At 34.2% G+C, this 14730-nt stretch overlaps 1 protein-coding gene across 1 annotated transcript; it reads left to right on the forward strand.

Annotated features, from left to right (window-relative positions):
• Positions 1–10290: 10290 nt before the first annotated feature.
• On the forward strand, positions 10291–13958 carry LOC131048713 (bidirectional sugar transporter SWEET1). Its single transcript, XM_057982779.2, has 7 exons — positions 10291–10401; positions 10498–10534; positions 10638–10857; positions 11257–11415; positions 11658–11684; positions 13110–13202; positions 13328–13958. Exons 1-7 carry the CDS (start codon positions 10368–10370, stop codon positions 13520–13522), a joined length of 765 nt encoding a protein of 254 aa, XP_057838762.2. The 5' UTR covers positions 10291–10367; the 3' UTR covers positions 13523–13958.
• The last annotated feature ends 772 nt before the right edge of the window (positions 13959–14730 follow it).

Genomic DNA, 14730 nt, shown 5'->3' on the forward strand with positions numbered 1-14730 from the left:
CATTTTAGAGTATTTCTATCATCTTAGATTAAATCATATAGCTAGTATATCATGTTAGGATAGTATTTTTACTAACCTTGTTATCTTATCATCTAGTTTAGTTCATTTGCTAGAATCATGCATAAATAGGATACATTCATACTAAATTTGATCTAAAGCATCCCTCGTTCTTGCATTCGTCATCCCTAAGTCACTTTTCTTAGTGATATGAGAGAAAAGGCATTGGCTTGAGGGACCTTGTGAGATAGAGAACCATGGAACACTCCATGGGAAGTTGAGCTATTCCTCATGGCTCCATAACTTGCACCAAGAGTCCCATGGGTGTGTGGGAAAGTCTTTGAATATTTTCACATTTTAGATTTCATCGAACCGCTTTTCCTGCATACAGTATCCATACGGTGGAAATTTTAATTTGAAGGCATACACAAATGCTGATTGGGCAGGAAATATTGATGAAAAAAAGAGTACTACCGGTGGGGCATTCTTTCTAGGAGGAAGACTACTCTCATGGAGTAGTAAAAAGCAGAGTTGTACTTCACAATCTACTGTTGAAGCTGAGTATGTAGAAACTTACATGAACTGCACACAAGCTATGTGGATGAGACACGTTTTAGAAGGTTTGAAGATGGAAATCTCAGACCTAATAAAGATTTTGTGTGATAATACAAGTGCAATAAACATTTCAAAAAATCTTGTTTTGCACGCAAGGACTAATCACATTGAATTGAAATATCACTTCTTGAGGGAAAAAGTTCAAAATAAATATGTTGTCTTGGAGAATGTCTCTACCAAGGAGTAGCTTGTAGATATCTTTACCAAACCTCTACCTAAGACCGCTTTCGAGTATCTTAGAAGTCAATCGGGGGTTGTCCCTCTTCAAGAAGTTAGTTGAGCATGATGTTGACTACATCAGTCCCTGAACCACTTGCATAATTTTACATGGATTGATGAAGAAGTGGATATATTCTAGAGGGGGAGCATCAAGTTGCAGAATGATGTTGATGCACAGTGAGAACAAAATTATATATATTTTTTACTTTCACTTTGGCATTGCTGTCAACGGGGGAGAAGAATTATGTGATTAAGGAGAAGAATTATGTGTCTGATTAGGTGAACCAGTAGCAGGCTGAAGACAGACAAAGCAAGGTGAATACTTGGTAATGTAAACCAAGATTCCTATTCACCAATCTCAGCAGCAATCAGAGGCGTTGATATTTGTATTGCCATCAATGCCAAAGGGGGAGATTGTTGGCATTTAGAGTTTGTTGGCATTTTTCATAGAGATTGCATTAATGATCTGTTGTCATTGATGTCAATTGAACCGATAATGGTATTCATGTTATTGCTGATATTGTTGTTTTTGATATTAGCTAGTAACCGATAAGAAAAGCTTTGCGGAAGATGTTGTAAACTGGTATGTAAAGTTTGTGAGTTGAACTGGTAAACCAGTGTAAAGGGTTAAACCTTTCTATGCAGTGTAACCGGTAAAACCTATTAGTTTTTAAATCCTAACTGATCAAGTTTGTTGGTTTATTATCTGATGAGCGGTAATGATGGAGACACGTGTGATCATTTTATGAGGATAAGTTCAAATTGTTTTGGCGTGTTTGTTTTTTGTCTAGGGAAGAAGCAAAGTGGATTGCATCTAATGCACAACGCGTGATGAGTTACAAAGTCCGATGAAGTGGTGACCATGGAGCGGTTGGAATTTTCTTGAAGAATGTGAAGAGATTGTCATGATTTCTAACAGTCAAGATTGTACTGACTTGTTTGTAATCTCGATGATGAGAATTAGGTTTTTGTTGTGTTATCAACCTAGTTGATTTGTATTTAAGGTCGATGAAGTTGTTTGTAAAGGTGGTTGGCAAGATTGATAGAAACCTATTGAGTGTGTAGTTGCCTAACCAGTGAATGGATCCTCACTTTGAGTGAAGGCAGATTGAAGCTTAAAAGGATCTGATCAAGCAAATGTAGTGCTACTCAGACAGATCAGGAAAACATGTTGTTTTCTAACAATTACAATAAAAGTGAAATCCCTTAATCGGGTAAGCTCTAACAAGCTTGGTTACTCATTAAATCCTCTAACAAGGTGGTCCATTAGCTTGGATTCTTAAATCCTCCAACGAGCTTACTCCTAACAGGGTATTGTTCTTTTCATCAAGGCATATTTGTAAATCCCTTAACCGGGTGATTCCTAACCAGAATTAGTTCTTAACAGGACTTATTGTAAAGCTTTAACTGGCTTGGCTCCTAATAGGGGGAACTTCAGAAGAGTTCAGATAGCTATCCTTGTGAGTCTCATCTCACCGTGGTTTTTACATATTTGGGTTTTCCACGTATAAACATTTGTGTCAAGTGGTGAATGTTTTTGTGGTTATGATCTTATTTGTTGATTTGGTTAACTTCTGATAAGGCATGATAACTAGAAGCATTGAGAGATGAATATGTTGAGTTATGATTAAGCATTGTTGATTTTTACAAGATTGAACTTGTTTGCTGTTAAGTTGTCATAACAGTCAAACCGGTTGATGTCAAGTATTCTTATGAATATTGATCTTGACTGAGATATGTTCACTTTGTGAGATTGAATTTGAGTTTGGGAACTTTGTATTGGTTTTTCAATATACTGATTCACCTCTCCTCTCAGTATTCCATCGGATACTTATTCTTTCATCATACCTTCAATTTGTATTAGAGCTTCTCAGGTCCTCTTAATCTAAAAGCCTAACAGCTTGAGGAAAAGATCTTGTAGATCATCATGAAGAAAGAGGATCCGAAGTTCAACAAAGATAACTATAGAATATGGAGTGACAGAATGAAGATTTATATTAAGAGTCTTGGTAGTCAGTATTGGGATCATATAGGAACTAAGTATATTACACCTACTGGAATCCTGACTGATGATCACAAGAAAGAACAACAAGAAAATCGCGAAGTATTAGAGGCTATTATCAGTTCACTGTCTGATGCTAAATATGTAGATGTTCATGGACTTGAAACTGCACATGAAGTGTGGCAAAAAATTGAAGAGATTTATAGTGGTGATGAACATGTTAAGATTTCCAAAGAGGAGAGTTTAATAGGAAAGTTTGATGACATGATAATGTTTGAAGGTGAGAATATCCAGCAGTATGGTCAAAGGATTAAAGAGATAGTTGGTGAGATAAAGAGTTCAGGAGGAAAAGTGGAAGATACCACAGTAATCAGCAAGGTAATGAGAACCCTACTATCGGTCTATGCTATCCGAGTTGCAGCAATTCAGGAGCTGAAATTCATTGACAAGAAAAAGGTAACTCTTGACTCTATTATTGGAAAACATACTACTTTTGAACTAAATGGCTATGATGGTAGTGTACAGAAATCAGAATCTACATTTAGAGCTTCTGTCTCTAACCCATCTATGAGAAGAAGTAGAGATACCGACCATAGCTATGAATCTAGATCCAGCAGAGATACTGAAGATGAAGATAGCTTAGTGGAACTTGAAGTATTGTTGGCAAAATGACTGCCTAGAGGCACTCGTAAATATAGAGGTAAGCTACCTTTAAAAGTTTTTGCATGCAACAAGATTGGTCATATAGCAGCTAATTGCCCTAATGGTGAAAATGAATACAAGGAAGACAAATTTAAGAAGTATAAGAGTAAAGGGAAGAGAGATTGTCTTGTAGCTATTGACAGTGGTATTACTGATGAAGAATCTGATGATGATGCTAGTGAAGATATTGTGTTTGTAGCTATTAAGGAAGAAATATCAGATCAAAAGGCACTAGTATCTAGAATGGATAACTCTGATGATTGGATCATTGATAGTGGTTGTTCACATCACATGACCGGTGATCAGAGAAAATTTCTTTCCCTGAAGGAATTTGATGGCGGTGTTGTCAGATTTGGCAATAACTCACCTTGTATGGTTAAAGGTAAGGGAGTTATTTCTCTTAATGTGAAGAGTAGTGCTAACGATGTCTATTGGGTTGAAGGCACTAAGCACAAACTTTTATGTGTGGCACAACTTAATGACAAACGATACCCATTGGAGTTTAGAAATGGAATGTGCAAAATCTTTGACAACAAAGGTGAATTGATTGCAACCAACAAACAAACCAGAGGTAATCTATTTCATCTCAATCATAAAATTAGCAACTGTTTGATTGAAAAATTAGATGATAGCTGGCTTTGGCATAGGAGATTTTGTCATATAAATTTTGCCAATATTGTTAAAGTAAGGAAGTCTAAGACAGTAAGAGGTCTTCCTCAACTAGACAAACCGGTTAATTCTATTTGTAAATAATGTTAGCTAGGAAATATGACTTCTTCAACTTTCAAGAGAAAGTCCTTCTCAGCAGAGCACTTGTTAGATTTGGTTCATACAAATTTATGTGGACCAATAAGAACAAGAAGCATTCAAGGTGACATATATTTCATGATCTTCATTGATGACTGTTCAAGGATGAAGTGGGTCACATTCTTGAAGGATAAGAATGAATATTTTGGTAAATTCAAGGCATTCAGAGCCTTAGTTGAGAAAGAGAGTGGCAAAAAGAAAAAATGTCTAAGAACAGATCAAGGCGGTGAATTCACTTCTGTGGAGTTCACTAAGTATTGTGATGATAATGGTATCAAGCGACAACTTTCTGCACCAAGGACACCATGACAGAATGGTATAGCTGAGAGAAACAACCGGTCAGTGGTTGAAGATGATAGGACTATGTTAATACAAGGAGGTGTAGCAAATTTTTTTTGGAAAGAAGTTGTAAGTACAACTGTCTACACAATGAACCGAGTTCTGGTAAAAAGAGGTAAGGACAAGACCCCATATGAATACTCGTATGGGAGATCACCTGATGTTAGCTATTTTAAGATATTTGGAAGCAAATGTTTTATTAAAAGAGGTGATTACATAAGCAAGTTTGAAGATAAGAGTGATGAAGGCATATTTCATGGCTATTCCAGCAAGAGTAAGACCTATAAATGCTTCAACAACCAGACACAAATTTTTTTGAGAGTGTTGATGTTCGTGTAGATGAATGTCCTGAAGTTTCAGATGGAACCAATTCTGAGAAGAGGATGAAGATCCTTGCATTTTGCTTTTGGATCCTGAAACTGTTAAATCAAAAGTCGGTAAAGCAAATCCTGATGTACTTATTCAACCGGAACAAACAAATTCAGAAGAAGATGATAGTGAAGAAGTTGAACCTGAAGAGAATGATCATGTTATTCCTAGGTATGTGAGACTGAATCACAATCCTGGACAGATAATTGGAGATAAGGATACTGGTGTACTAACCAGAAGGAGAATAAGAGAGAACTATTGCATGATCTCCACCTTTGAACCTAGAAGTGCTAAGGAGGCATTTAGTGATGATCATTGGGTGAAAGCTATGGAGGAGGAGTTGGATCAAATTGAGAAGAACAACACTTGGACCCTGGTACCCCCGACCAGTAAACAAGAATGTTATAGGTACTAAATGGGTGTTCAGAAACAAGTTAAATGAAGATGGCGTTGTAGTTTACAACAAGGAAAGATTAGTATGCAAAGGTTATGTGCAAGAAGAAGGAGAAGATTATGGAGAAACTTTTGCACCAGTTGCAAGAATGGAAGGTGTCAGAACATTACTTGCATTTGTAGCTCATAAGAAGTTCAAGGTATACCAGATGGATGTTAAGTCTAAATTCTTGAATGAGATACTAGAAGAAGAGGTTTATATAGAGCAGCCTGATGGTTATGCATTGACAGATAAGGAAGACGTGGTATGCAGATTGCATAAAGCTTTGTATGGATTAAAGCAGGCACCCATATCATGGTATGAACGGCTTCATACTCATCTGATGAAGATAAGCTTTGCTAGAACCAGTGATGACAACAACATTTATCTCAAGTCTGAAGGAGATGAAATACTAGTTAGTGAAGTATTTGTTGATGATATTATATTTGGAGGTAATGATGACATGAGTAATTATTTTGTAGATGAAATGAAGAATTAATTTGAGATGTCATTAGTAGGGGAAATGATTTTTTTCATAGGCTTACACATACAGTAGATGAAGAATGGTATTTTCATTACTCAATCCAATTATGTGTTAGAGGTTTTGAAGACTTTCGGTATGAGTGGCTGTAAACCAGTTAGAACCCTAATGTTTACAATTTGTAAATTGTCCAAGGAAGATGCATCTAAATCTGTAGATGAAAAGGAATACAGGTCAATGATTGGCAAATTACACTATGTTGTTCACAGTTGACCAGATATTGCCCATGTAGTTGGTATTGTTGCTAGATTTTAGAAGAATCCAAAGGAGGCACATTTGATGGCAACCAAGAGAATATTTAGATATCTGAAAGGTACCTGTTGACTATGGGTTATGGTATCCATATGGTGGAAATTTTGATTTGAAAGCATACACAGATGCTTATTGGGCAAGAAATATCGATGACCAGAAGAGTACTACTGGTGGAGCATTCTTTCTAGAAGGAAGACTAGTCTCACGAAGTAGTAAAAATAAGAGTTGTACTTCACAATTTACTACTGAAGCTGAGTATGTAGCAGCTTATATGAATTGCACACAAGCTATGTGGATGAGGCACATTTTGGAAGGTTTGAAGATGGAAATCTCAGACCCAATAAAGATTTTGTGTGATAATACAAGTGCAATAAACATTTCAAAAAATCTTGTTTTGCACGCAAGGACTAAGCACATTGAATTGAAATATCACTTCTTGAGGGAAAAAGTTCAAAGTAAAGATGTTGTCTTGGAGTATGTCTCTACCAAGGAGCAGCTTGCAGATATCTTTACCAAACGTCTGTCTAAGACCACTTTCGAGTATCTTAGAAGTAAATTGGGGGTTGTCCCTCTTCAAGAATTTAGTTGAGCATGATGCTGATTACATCAGTCCTTGAACCACTTGCAAAATTTTACAGATTGATGAAGAAGTGGATGTATTCCACAGGGGGAGCATCAAGTTGCAAAATGATGTTGATGCATAGTGAGAGCTAAATTAAATATTTTTTTACTTTCACTTTGTCATTGCTATCAAAAGGGGAGAAGAATTATGTGATTAAGGAGAAGAATTATGTGTCTGATTAGGTGAACCAGCTATAGGCTGAAGACAGACAAAGAAAGGTGAATACTTGGTTAATGTAAACCATGATTCTTATTCACCAATCTCAGCAACAATCAGAGGTGTTGATATTTGTATTGCCATCAATGCCAAAGGGGGAGATTGTTGGCATTTTTGAATTTGTTGGCATTTTGCATAGAGATCGCATTAATGATATGTTGCCATTGATGTCAATTGAACCGGTAATGGTATTCATGTTATTGCTGATATTGTTATTTTTGATATTAGCTAGTAACCGACAATAAAAGATTTGTGGAAGATGTTGTAAACCGGTATGTAAAGTTTGTGAGTTGAACCGGTGTAAAGGGTTAAACCTTTCTATGTAATGTAATTGGTAAACCTTATCAGTTGTTAAACCCTAACCGATCAAGTTTGTTGGTTTATTATCTGATGAGCAGTAATTATGGAGACACGTGTGATCATTTTATGAGGATAAGTTCAAATTGTTTTGGCACGTTTGTTTTTGTGTAAGGAAGGAGCAAAGTGGATTGCATCTAATGCAAAACATGTGATGAGTTACAAAGTCTGATGAAGCGGTGATCATGGAGCGGTTGAAATTTTCTTGAAGAATGTGAATAGATTGTCATGATTTCTTACTGTCAAAATTGTATCGACATGTTTGTAATCGTGATGATGATAATTAGGTTTTTGTTGTGTTACCGTCCTAATTTATTTGTATTTAAGGTCAATGAAGTTGTTTGTCAAGGTGGTTGACAAGATTGATAGAAACCTGTTGAGTGTGTAGTTGCCTAACCAGTGAATGGTTATGCACTTTGAGTGAAGGAAGATTGAAGCTTAAAAGGATCTGATCAAGCAAATGTAGTGCTACTCAGACAGATCAAGAAAACCTGTTGTTTTCTAACAATTACAATAGAAGTGAAATCCCTTAACCGGGTAAGCTCTAATAAGCTTGGTTACTCATTAAATCCTCTAACAAGGTGGTCCATTAGCTTGGATTCTTAAATCCTCCAACGAAGTTACTCTTAACAGGTTATTATGCTTTTCATCAAGGCATATTTGTAAATCCTTTAACCGGGTGATTCCTAACTAGAATTAGTTCTTAACATGACTTATTGTAAAGATTTAACAGGCTTGGCTCCTAAAAGGGCGAACTTCAGAAGAGTTCAGATAGCTATCCTCGTGAGTCTCATCTCACCATGGTTTTTACCTATTTGGGTTTTCCACGTATAAACATTTGTTGCAAGTGGTGAATGGTTTTTTGGTTATGATCTTATTTGTTGATTTGGTTAACTTCTGATAAGGCATGATAACTAGAAGCATTGAGAGATGAATATGTTGAGTTATGATTAAGCATTGTTGTTTTTTACCAGATTGAAGTTGTTTGCTGTTAAGTTGTCATAACAGTCAAACCGGTTGATGTCAAGTATTCTTATGAATATTGATCTTGACTGAGATATGGTTACTTTGTGATATTGAATTTGAGTTTGGGGACTTTGTATCAGTTTTTCAATATATTGATTCACCCCCCCTCTCAATATTCTACTAGATACACATTCTTTCATCATACCATCAAAATTTAACTCTAACCCTAACTAAACCAAATCAAACCCTAACCCTAAATTAAATCAAAACCTAAACATAACTCTAAACAAATCAAACCCTACCACTAAACCAATTGAAAAATTAATATTAACACCATATTTAACCTTAACTTGAAATAAAATTAAACACTAAACTATAAATCAAATCCAAACTTTTAAGCTAATTAAACTTTTTACTTAATTGAACCCTAACTCTGAACCAAATCAAACTCTAACCCTAATAGTAAACAATAATATATAATTTGAAATTAATTTATTTCATGTCTTCCAATTCTACTACTAGCTTATATATATTATTAAATATATATAGAATAAGCCGAGATATATCCTTCTCAAGGCGACTATTTTTTTTATTAATTTATCACATTAAAGTGCAATAGGCGCCTCAAAAAGGATATCTCTTGGCTTATTCTATATATTATTAAATATATATAAGCTAGGGATATATTTTTTTATTAATTTATCACATTAAAGTGCAATAGATGCCTTGAAAAGGATATGTCTCATTTTATTTTATATATATTATTAAATATATATAAGCTAGTAATATGAGAAGGGAGCCTAATTTTTTATTAATTTATCACATTAAAGTGCAATAGGTGCCTCAAAAAGGATATCTCTTGGCTTATTCTATATATTATTAAATATATATAAGCTAGGGATATATATATTTTTATTAATTTATCACATTAAAGTGCAATAGATGCCTTGAAAAGGATATCTGTCATCTTATTCGATATATATATATATATATATATATATATATATATATATATATATATATATATATATATATATATATATATATATATATATATATATATATATATATATATATTAAGCCAAGAGATATGATCCTTCTTGAGGCACCTATTTTTTTATTAGTTTATCACATTAAAGTGCAATAGGCGCCTCGAAAAGGATATCTTTCAACTTATTCTATATATATTATTAAATATATATAAGCTAGTAATATATATAGAATAAGTCGAGAGATATACTTCTGGAGGCGCCTATTTTATATTAAATTTATCACATTAAAGTACAATAGGCGCCTCGAAAAGGGTATCTCTAGCTTATTATATATAAGCTAGTTTATGAGGTCCACCATGAAACAAGTTTGTTTGTGTTGGATCGATGAAAAATAGAATGACAATGAAATTTCCTTGTTTATTACTGTGATTGTTTGTTTTTATTTTATGTTGTTTTCAAAAATGTTTGAAACATTGACATCCTTTTTGTTTCAATATCTATATTTTAATATTTCTTTATTTATTTTTTTGAAAATACCTTGTTATTGTGATTGTTTATTATTTTATGTTGTATCAAAAGATTGATTCAAAGACATCTAAAACAATGCATTTTTTTGTTTCAATATCTATATTTTAATATTTCTTTATTTAAATATTTGAAAATAGCCTATCATTATTATTGTTTATTATTTTATGGATTATGAAAACATTGATTCGAAGATGTATGAAACAATAAAACTCTCTTTTGTTTGGATATCTATATTTTAATATTTTTTTATTTAAATTTTTTAGAATATTCTGTATAATAACTTGATTATAATTATATAAATCTGCAAGGATTAATTATATAAATCTGCTTCACTCCCTCACAATTCACGTCAAATCTTTTGAACTGCAAAATCCAGTAGTAGTGGTGGTGGTGAAGAAGAATTTGTCAGAATGTTTGATGTGCATTTCGTATTCGGCATCTTTGGTTTGTATTCTCTAGTCTTCATCTTCATTCACCTGCTTGGCAACTAAGTTCTTGCCATTTGGATTCTGATCATTTATTTGTGTGCTGCTTGTGCAGGAAATATCACTGCACTTATTCTGTTCTTGGTGCCTCTGTAAGATTTAGGTTCTAGGGTTTCTTTTTTATTCTCCCATTTTAAGTGCACCAATGCAGATCATTAATCCTTGTTTTTGTTTATTTGTTGCTTTTGGCTGCAGGATTACGTTCTCGAAGATTTTTAAAATGAAATCAACAGATCAGTTTTCTGGGATTCCGTATGTTTCTACGCTTCTGAATTGCTTGCTGTCGGCATGGTACGGCCTGCCATTTGTATCGCCTAACAACATCCTTGTGAGTACAATCAATGGAACCGGATCAGTCATCGAATTGTGCTACGTTGTTGTCTTTCTGTTCTTTATCCCAGACAAGAAATACAGGGTAAGTTTTCATTAAGCTTAGGTACTTGCAATTTTAGCCCCTTTTCCATGAATCTTCGTAAATTTGTTTCTGTTATTGAGATTGATTTGATAAAATAGGCGAAAATATTTGGACTTCTTGGTTATTGAGATTGATTTGATAAAATAGACGAAAATATTTGGACTTCGAATAGTTATTGAGATTGATTTTGATAAAATTGGCGAAAATATTTGGACTTCGGATAGTTATTGAGATTGATTTGATGAAATAGGCGAAAATATTTGGATTTCGGATAGTTATTGAGATTGATTTGATGAAATAGGCGAAAATATTTGGACTTCTTAGTTATTGAGATTAATTTGATGAAATAGGCGAAACTATTTGGACTTCTGAGTTATTGAGATTGATTTGATGAAATAGGCGAAAATATTTGGGCTTCTGGTGATTGTGTTGATAGTGTTTGGAACAATCGCTGTGGTTTCAATCTTTGCACTACACGGAAATGAGAGAAAGTTGTTATGTGGTTTCGCTGCCGCCATATTCTCAATCTGTATGTATGCATCTCCGCTTTCCATAATGGTAAGACCTGCCCCTCTCATTTCCTGTCACAGATACTGTATTTACTATTTGCTGTCCATGAAATAAAGTTGATTGATACATTGACACTAATACACTGGAAAGTAGAGATTCATTGCATTCTCTGCCACGTGTGAAAGCATCGGTTGTGGGGGCTGTTTGACGTCTCTGTCATATATTTTAAGACAAGAGTCTGGAATATTCTACAGAAGTTGGTTTGAAATTAACGGAGGCTGTTTTTGCAGAGGATGGTGATTAAGACAAAGAGCGTGAAGTATTGTTAACTATTTACACTATCTGTCATCCGGCAAATACGTGGCATGCGTTGTTGGCAAAATGTTACATGTGGCATTGACGTGACAAGGAATATATAATGATATTTGTGTAAAGTGAAAAGTTGGAAAGTCTGAATGGTTTGTCGGCAGTTTTATTTGAGACCAATGCAAACTGACAAGTTTATTAATTATTGTCAGTCCTTTCTCGCCAAGTATTGACTTTGCATGGCGGACTCCAAATTTTTGTTAAACCTAATTGAGGTTGTGGGTATCGAATTACTCTGAACAAACAGTTTTGTTGCATTTTGAAAGATTGTATTCATTTTGTAAATCAGACAGGTAATAATTTGGGTCAAGATATCTTTGTGCGAAACAGGGAATTGATCGATGGATTCACGCAGGTTCATTATTTGTTGTATATTTCACATGGAGTTTCAGGTTTATGCATTTATCTTACTCAGTGAAAATACAAGTTTGCTTATATGTTTGTTTTGCTCTGTATGAGAATTTGGAGCGCATGAAAGAAGGAAGAAACTTCCTAAGGCCAGACAGAATCTTGTGTCTCAGGTATGCGGTTTCTTGGGCAGAATCGTAAAATTCACAGGTATGAAGATTATGTTCTTGATTCACTTCTAAAGAGGGTTTCAAAATCGATATATGGCTATGCAGTGTTTTATAAATCTTTTGGGGTTTTAAACCCAGGGCACTATTTAAAAGTTTGTTGTTTCAAAGCAAAAGGAAATATGTAAATGTTTCAGTCAGTTATGCCGTTATGAAAACTGTCTTCAAATATCTCTCAATCGAAGATTTATGTTTATCAGCTTCGCCTAAAACAGATTTGTAATCTGAAACAGATCTTTTGCAGTTTTTTAAGAGGAAGATTGTTAAACAAATTCTAACTGGTTCAGTTAGAAATATGTAACTGTTTTGTTTCGAAGTTCATATATAACTTGTAATCTTTAGATGCATGTACGTATGTGTGTGTAAAAAACATATATATATATATGTATCTGAAGATTAGCGGGTCTGAAAGTTTTATCATAAACTTGTGTACATGTACAAGTGATATATGCACATTTGTATATGTATATGAGTTGTGTTAAATTGTGTTAAATTTCTGAGCAGTAGTGACTGCCGATTGTAAAGAATTGGAATGAATAAAAGATACAGGTTCATGGAGTGGTTTTTCTCCCTATGACAAAATCATGAGATTTTGGAGGGTTTTCCACTCGGCACAAATTTGGTATTTCTTCATGTTTGTGAACTTCATTTTCTTATGCTTATGATAAATGTTTACACTTCTCCTGCATAAACTGTAAATATTCTGTTTTAAACTGCTTAGTGAAATTTGTGAAGGAGTTTCTTATTAGAACAATACAGTTCTGATTCACCCCCCCCTCTCAGAACTGTGATACTTCCAACAAGTATATGCCCTTCTTTCTGTCTTTATTTGTATTCCTTTGCGGCACGTCGTGGTTTGTTTTTGGGCTTACCGGCAGAGATCCATTCGTAGCAGTAAGTGATAAAAATAAAAGAAAACAGTTGCAGGATTAAAATAAGTGATATATTAGGCCCCTGTGGTTTGAGTATTTAATTAGAAATTGGTGGTTTTGGTATTTAATTTGGTGGGTTTTGGACAGGTGCCGAATGGAGTTGGAAGTGTACTGGGAGCGATGCAGCTGGTTTTGTACGCCATTTATAAAGACTGGAAGAGTGTTGGCAAGAAATCAAGATCGGTTTCCGTAGAAGGAAAGCATCTAGTGAGTGAAAGTGAAAGTGAAATGAGTTACAGTAGCGCCAGCATTGCTGCACAAGGAGCTGCCAGTAAAGTTTAAAAGAAAATGAACGGTATTTGAATGCAGTTGATAAACGGAAAGCGACCCAAGTGGTAGCACTGTGTGCTCTCAATTGTTGGCATTAATTTCTCCCTCGCTACCGTGCACTTGCATGGTCAAACTAAGCATTTAAGGTAGAAGTTTCTCATAGCATTTTTTTGTTCAGCATTTAAATAAAAAGCTTCCTGCATCTACCTCCAGTCAATAGTCTTAGCATGTGTTTTGAATATGTAGAAATATAGATAGTTCCAAGACTTCCATAAATAAGAGGCATTTATATATTTCTTCACTCCTTGTTGAGTCCAGCTCCGTAGAGCTGTAACGGGCTGTGAAAAACAGCAGAATGTAATGGTGTTTGGGAGATGAACGAGCTGAAGCTCAGATATTAGCTGTACTAGTTTTGTTGATAAATATAAAAAGTCTGTTTGTGATTCAAGGTGTAAATTTGTGTCTGCCCTGTCTCCTCCCCTGATTCTTCATCAATTCTGTCTGTACAGATGTTTTTTATTTGTCGTTTGGAATAAAATAACCGAAATTTGATCTTGATTGGTGCGCTCTTCAAGACTATTAAATGGATGTTATAGTTGCATATTTCAAGGAAGTTTTAAAACATACACAGGAGATATCTAAGCAGCACGGAAAGCTAATCATAACGCAAAAAAATGGAAAGTGAAGAAACAAAAGACAAACTGGTGCAGGATCAATGGATGGGTTTACTTATTGGGATCAAGAGTTTAGTAAAAGATTAACAAGTTAATTATAATCACAAGTTATAAGTCATTTAATTTTTCTTCTACTTTTATTTTTATTTTTATTTTTTATTTGTCAATGTAGACTATGCACTCATAATATAATATCATTAAGGTTTCACCACTATGATATTTTTCAATCACTTCTTAAATATTGTCCACCTACCCATCTCAATCTAAATGATAGATCATTGTTAATTACTACATGTTTTTTTTGGCAGAAGCATAAACTATCTAATACATTCATTTTTGGCTTATGATGTCCTTAAGATTATTTGATGAGTTATAAAACTTTCCACCATGAAACATTAATTGCCTTCATATTTAGTTTCACATATTTTACTTGATATTGTTATCCATTGTTGTGATATTTAGTTGATAGGTTTTTTATGCTTGTGGACTTCCAAATCTAATCAACATAAAAAAAAATGTTTTTCATTAGAGACTCAATTTGAAAAG

Source organism: Cryptomeria japonica, chromosome 3 (genome assembly GCF_030272615.1).
Source record: "Cryptomeria japonica chromosome 3, Sugi_1.0, whole genome shotgun sequence".
NCBI classification, from domain to species: Eukaryota; Viridiplantae; Streptophyta; class Pinopsida; order Cupressales; family Cupressaceae; genus Cryptomeria; species Cryptomeria japonica.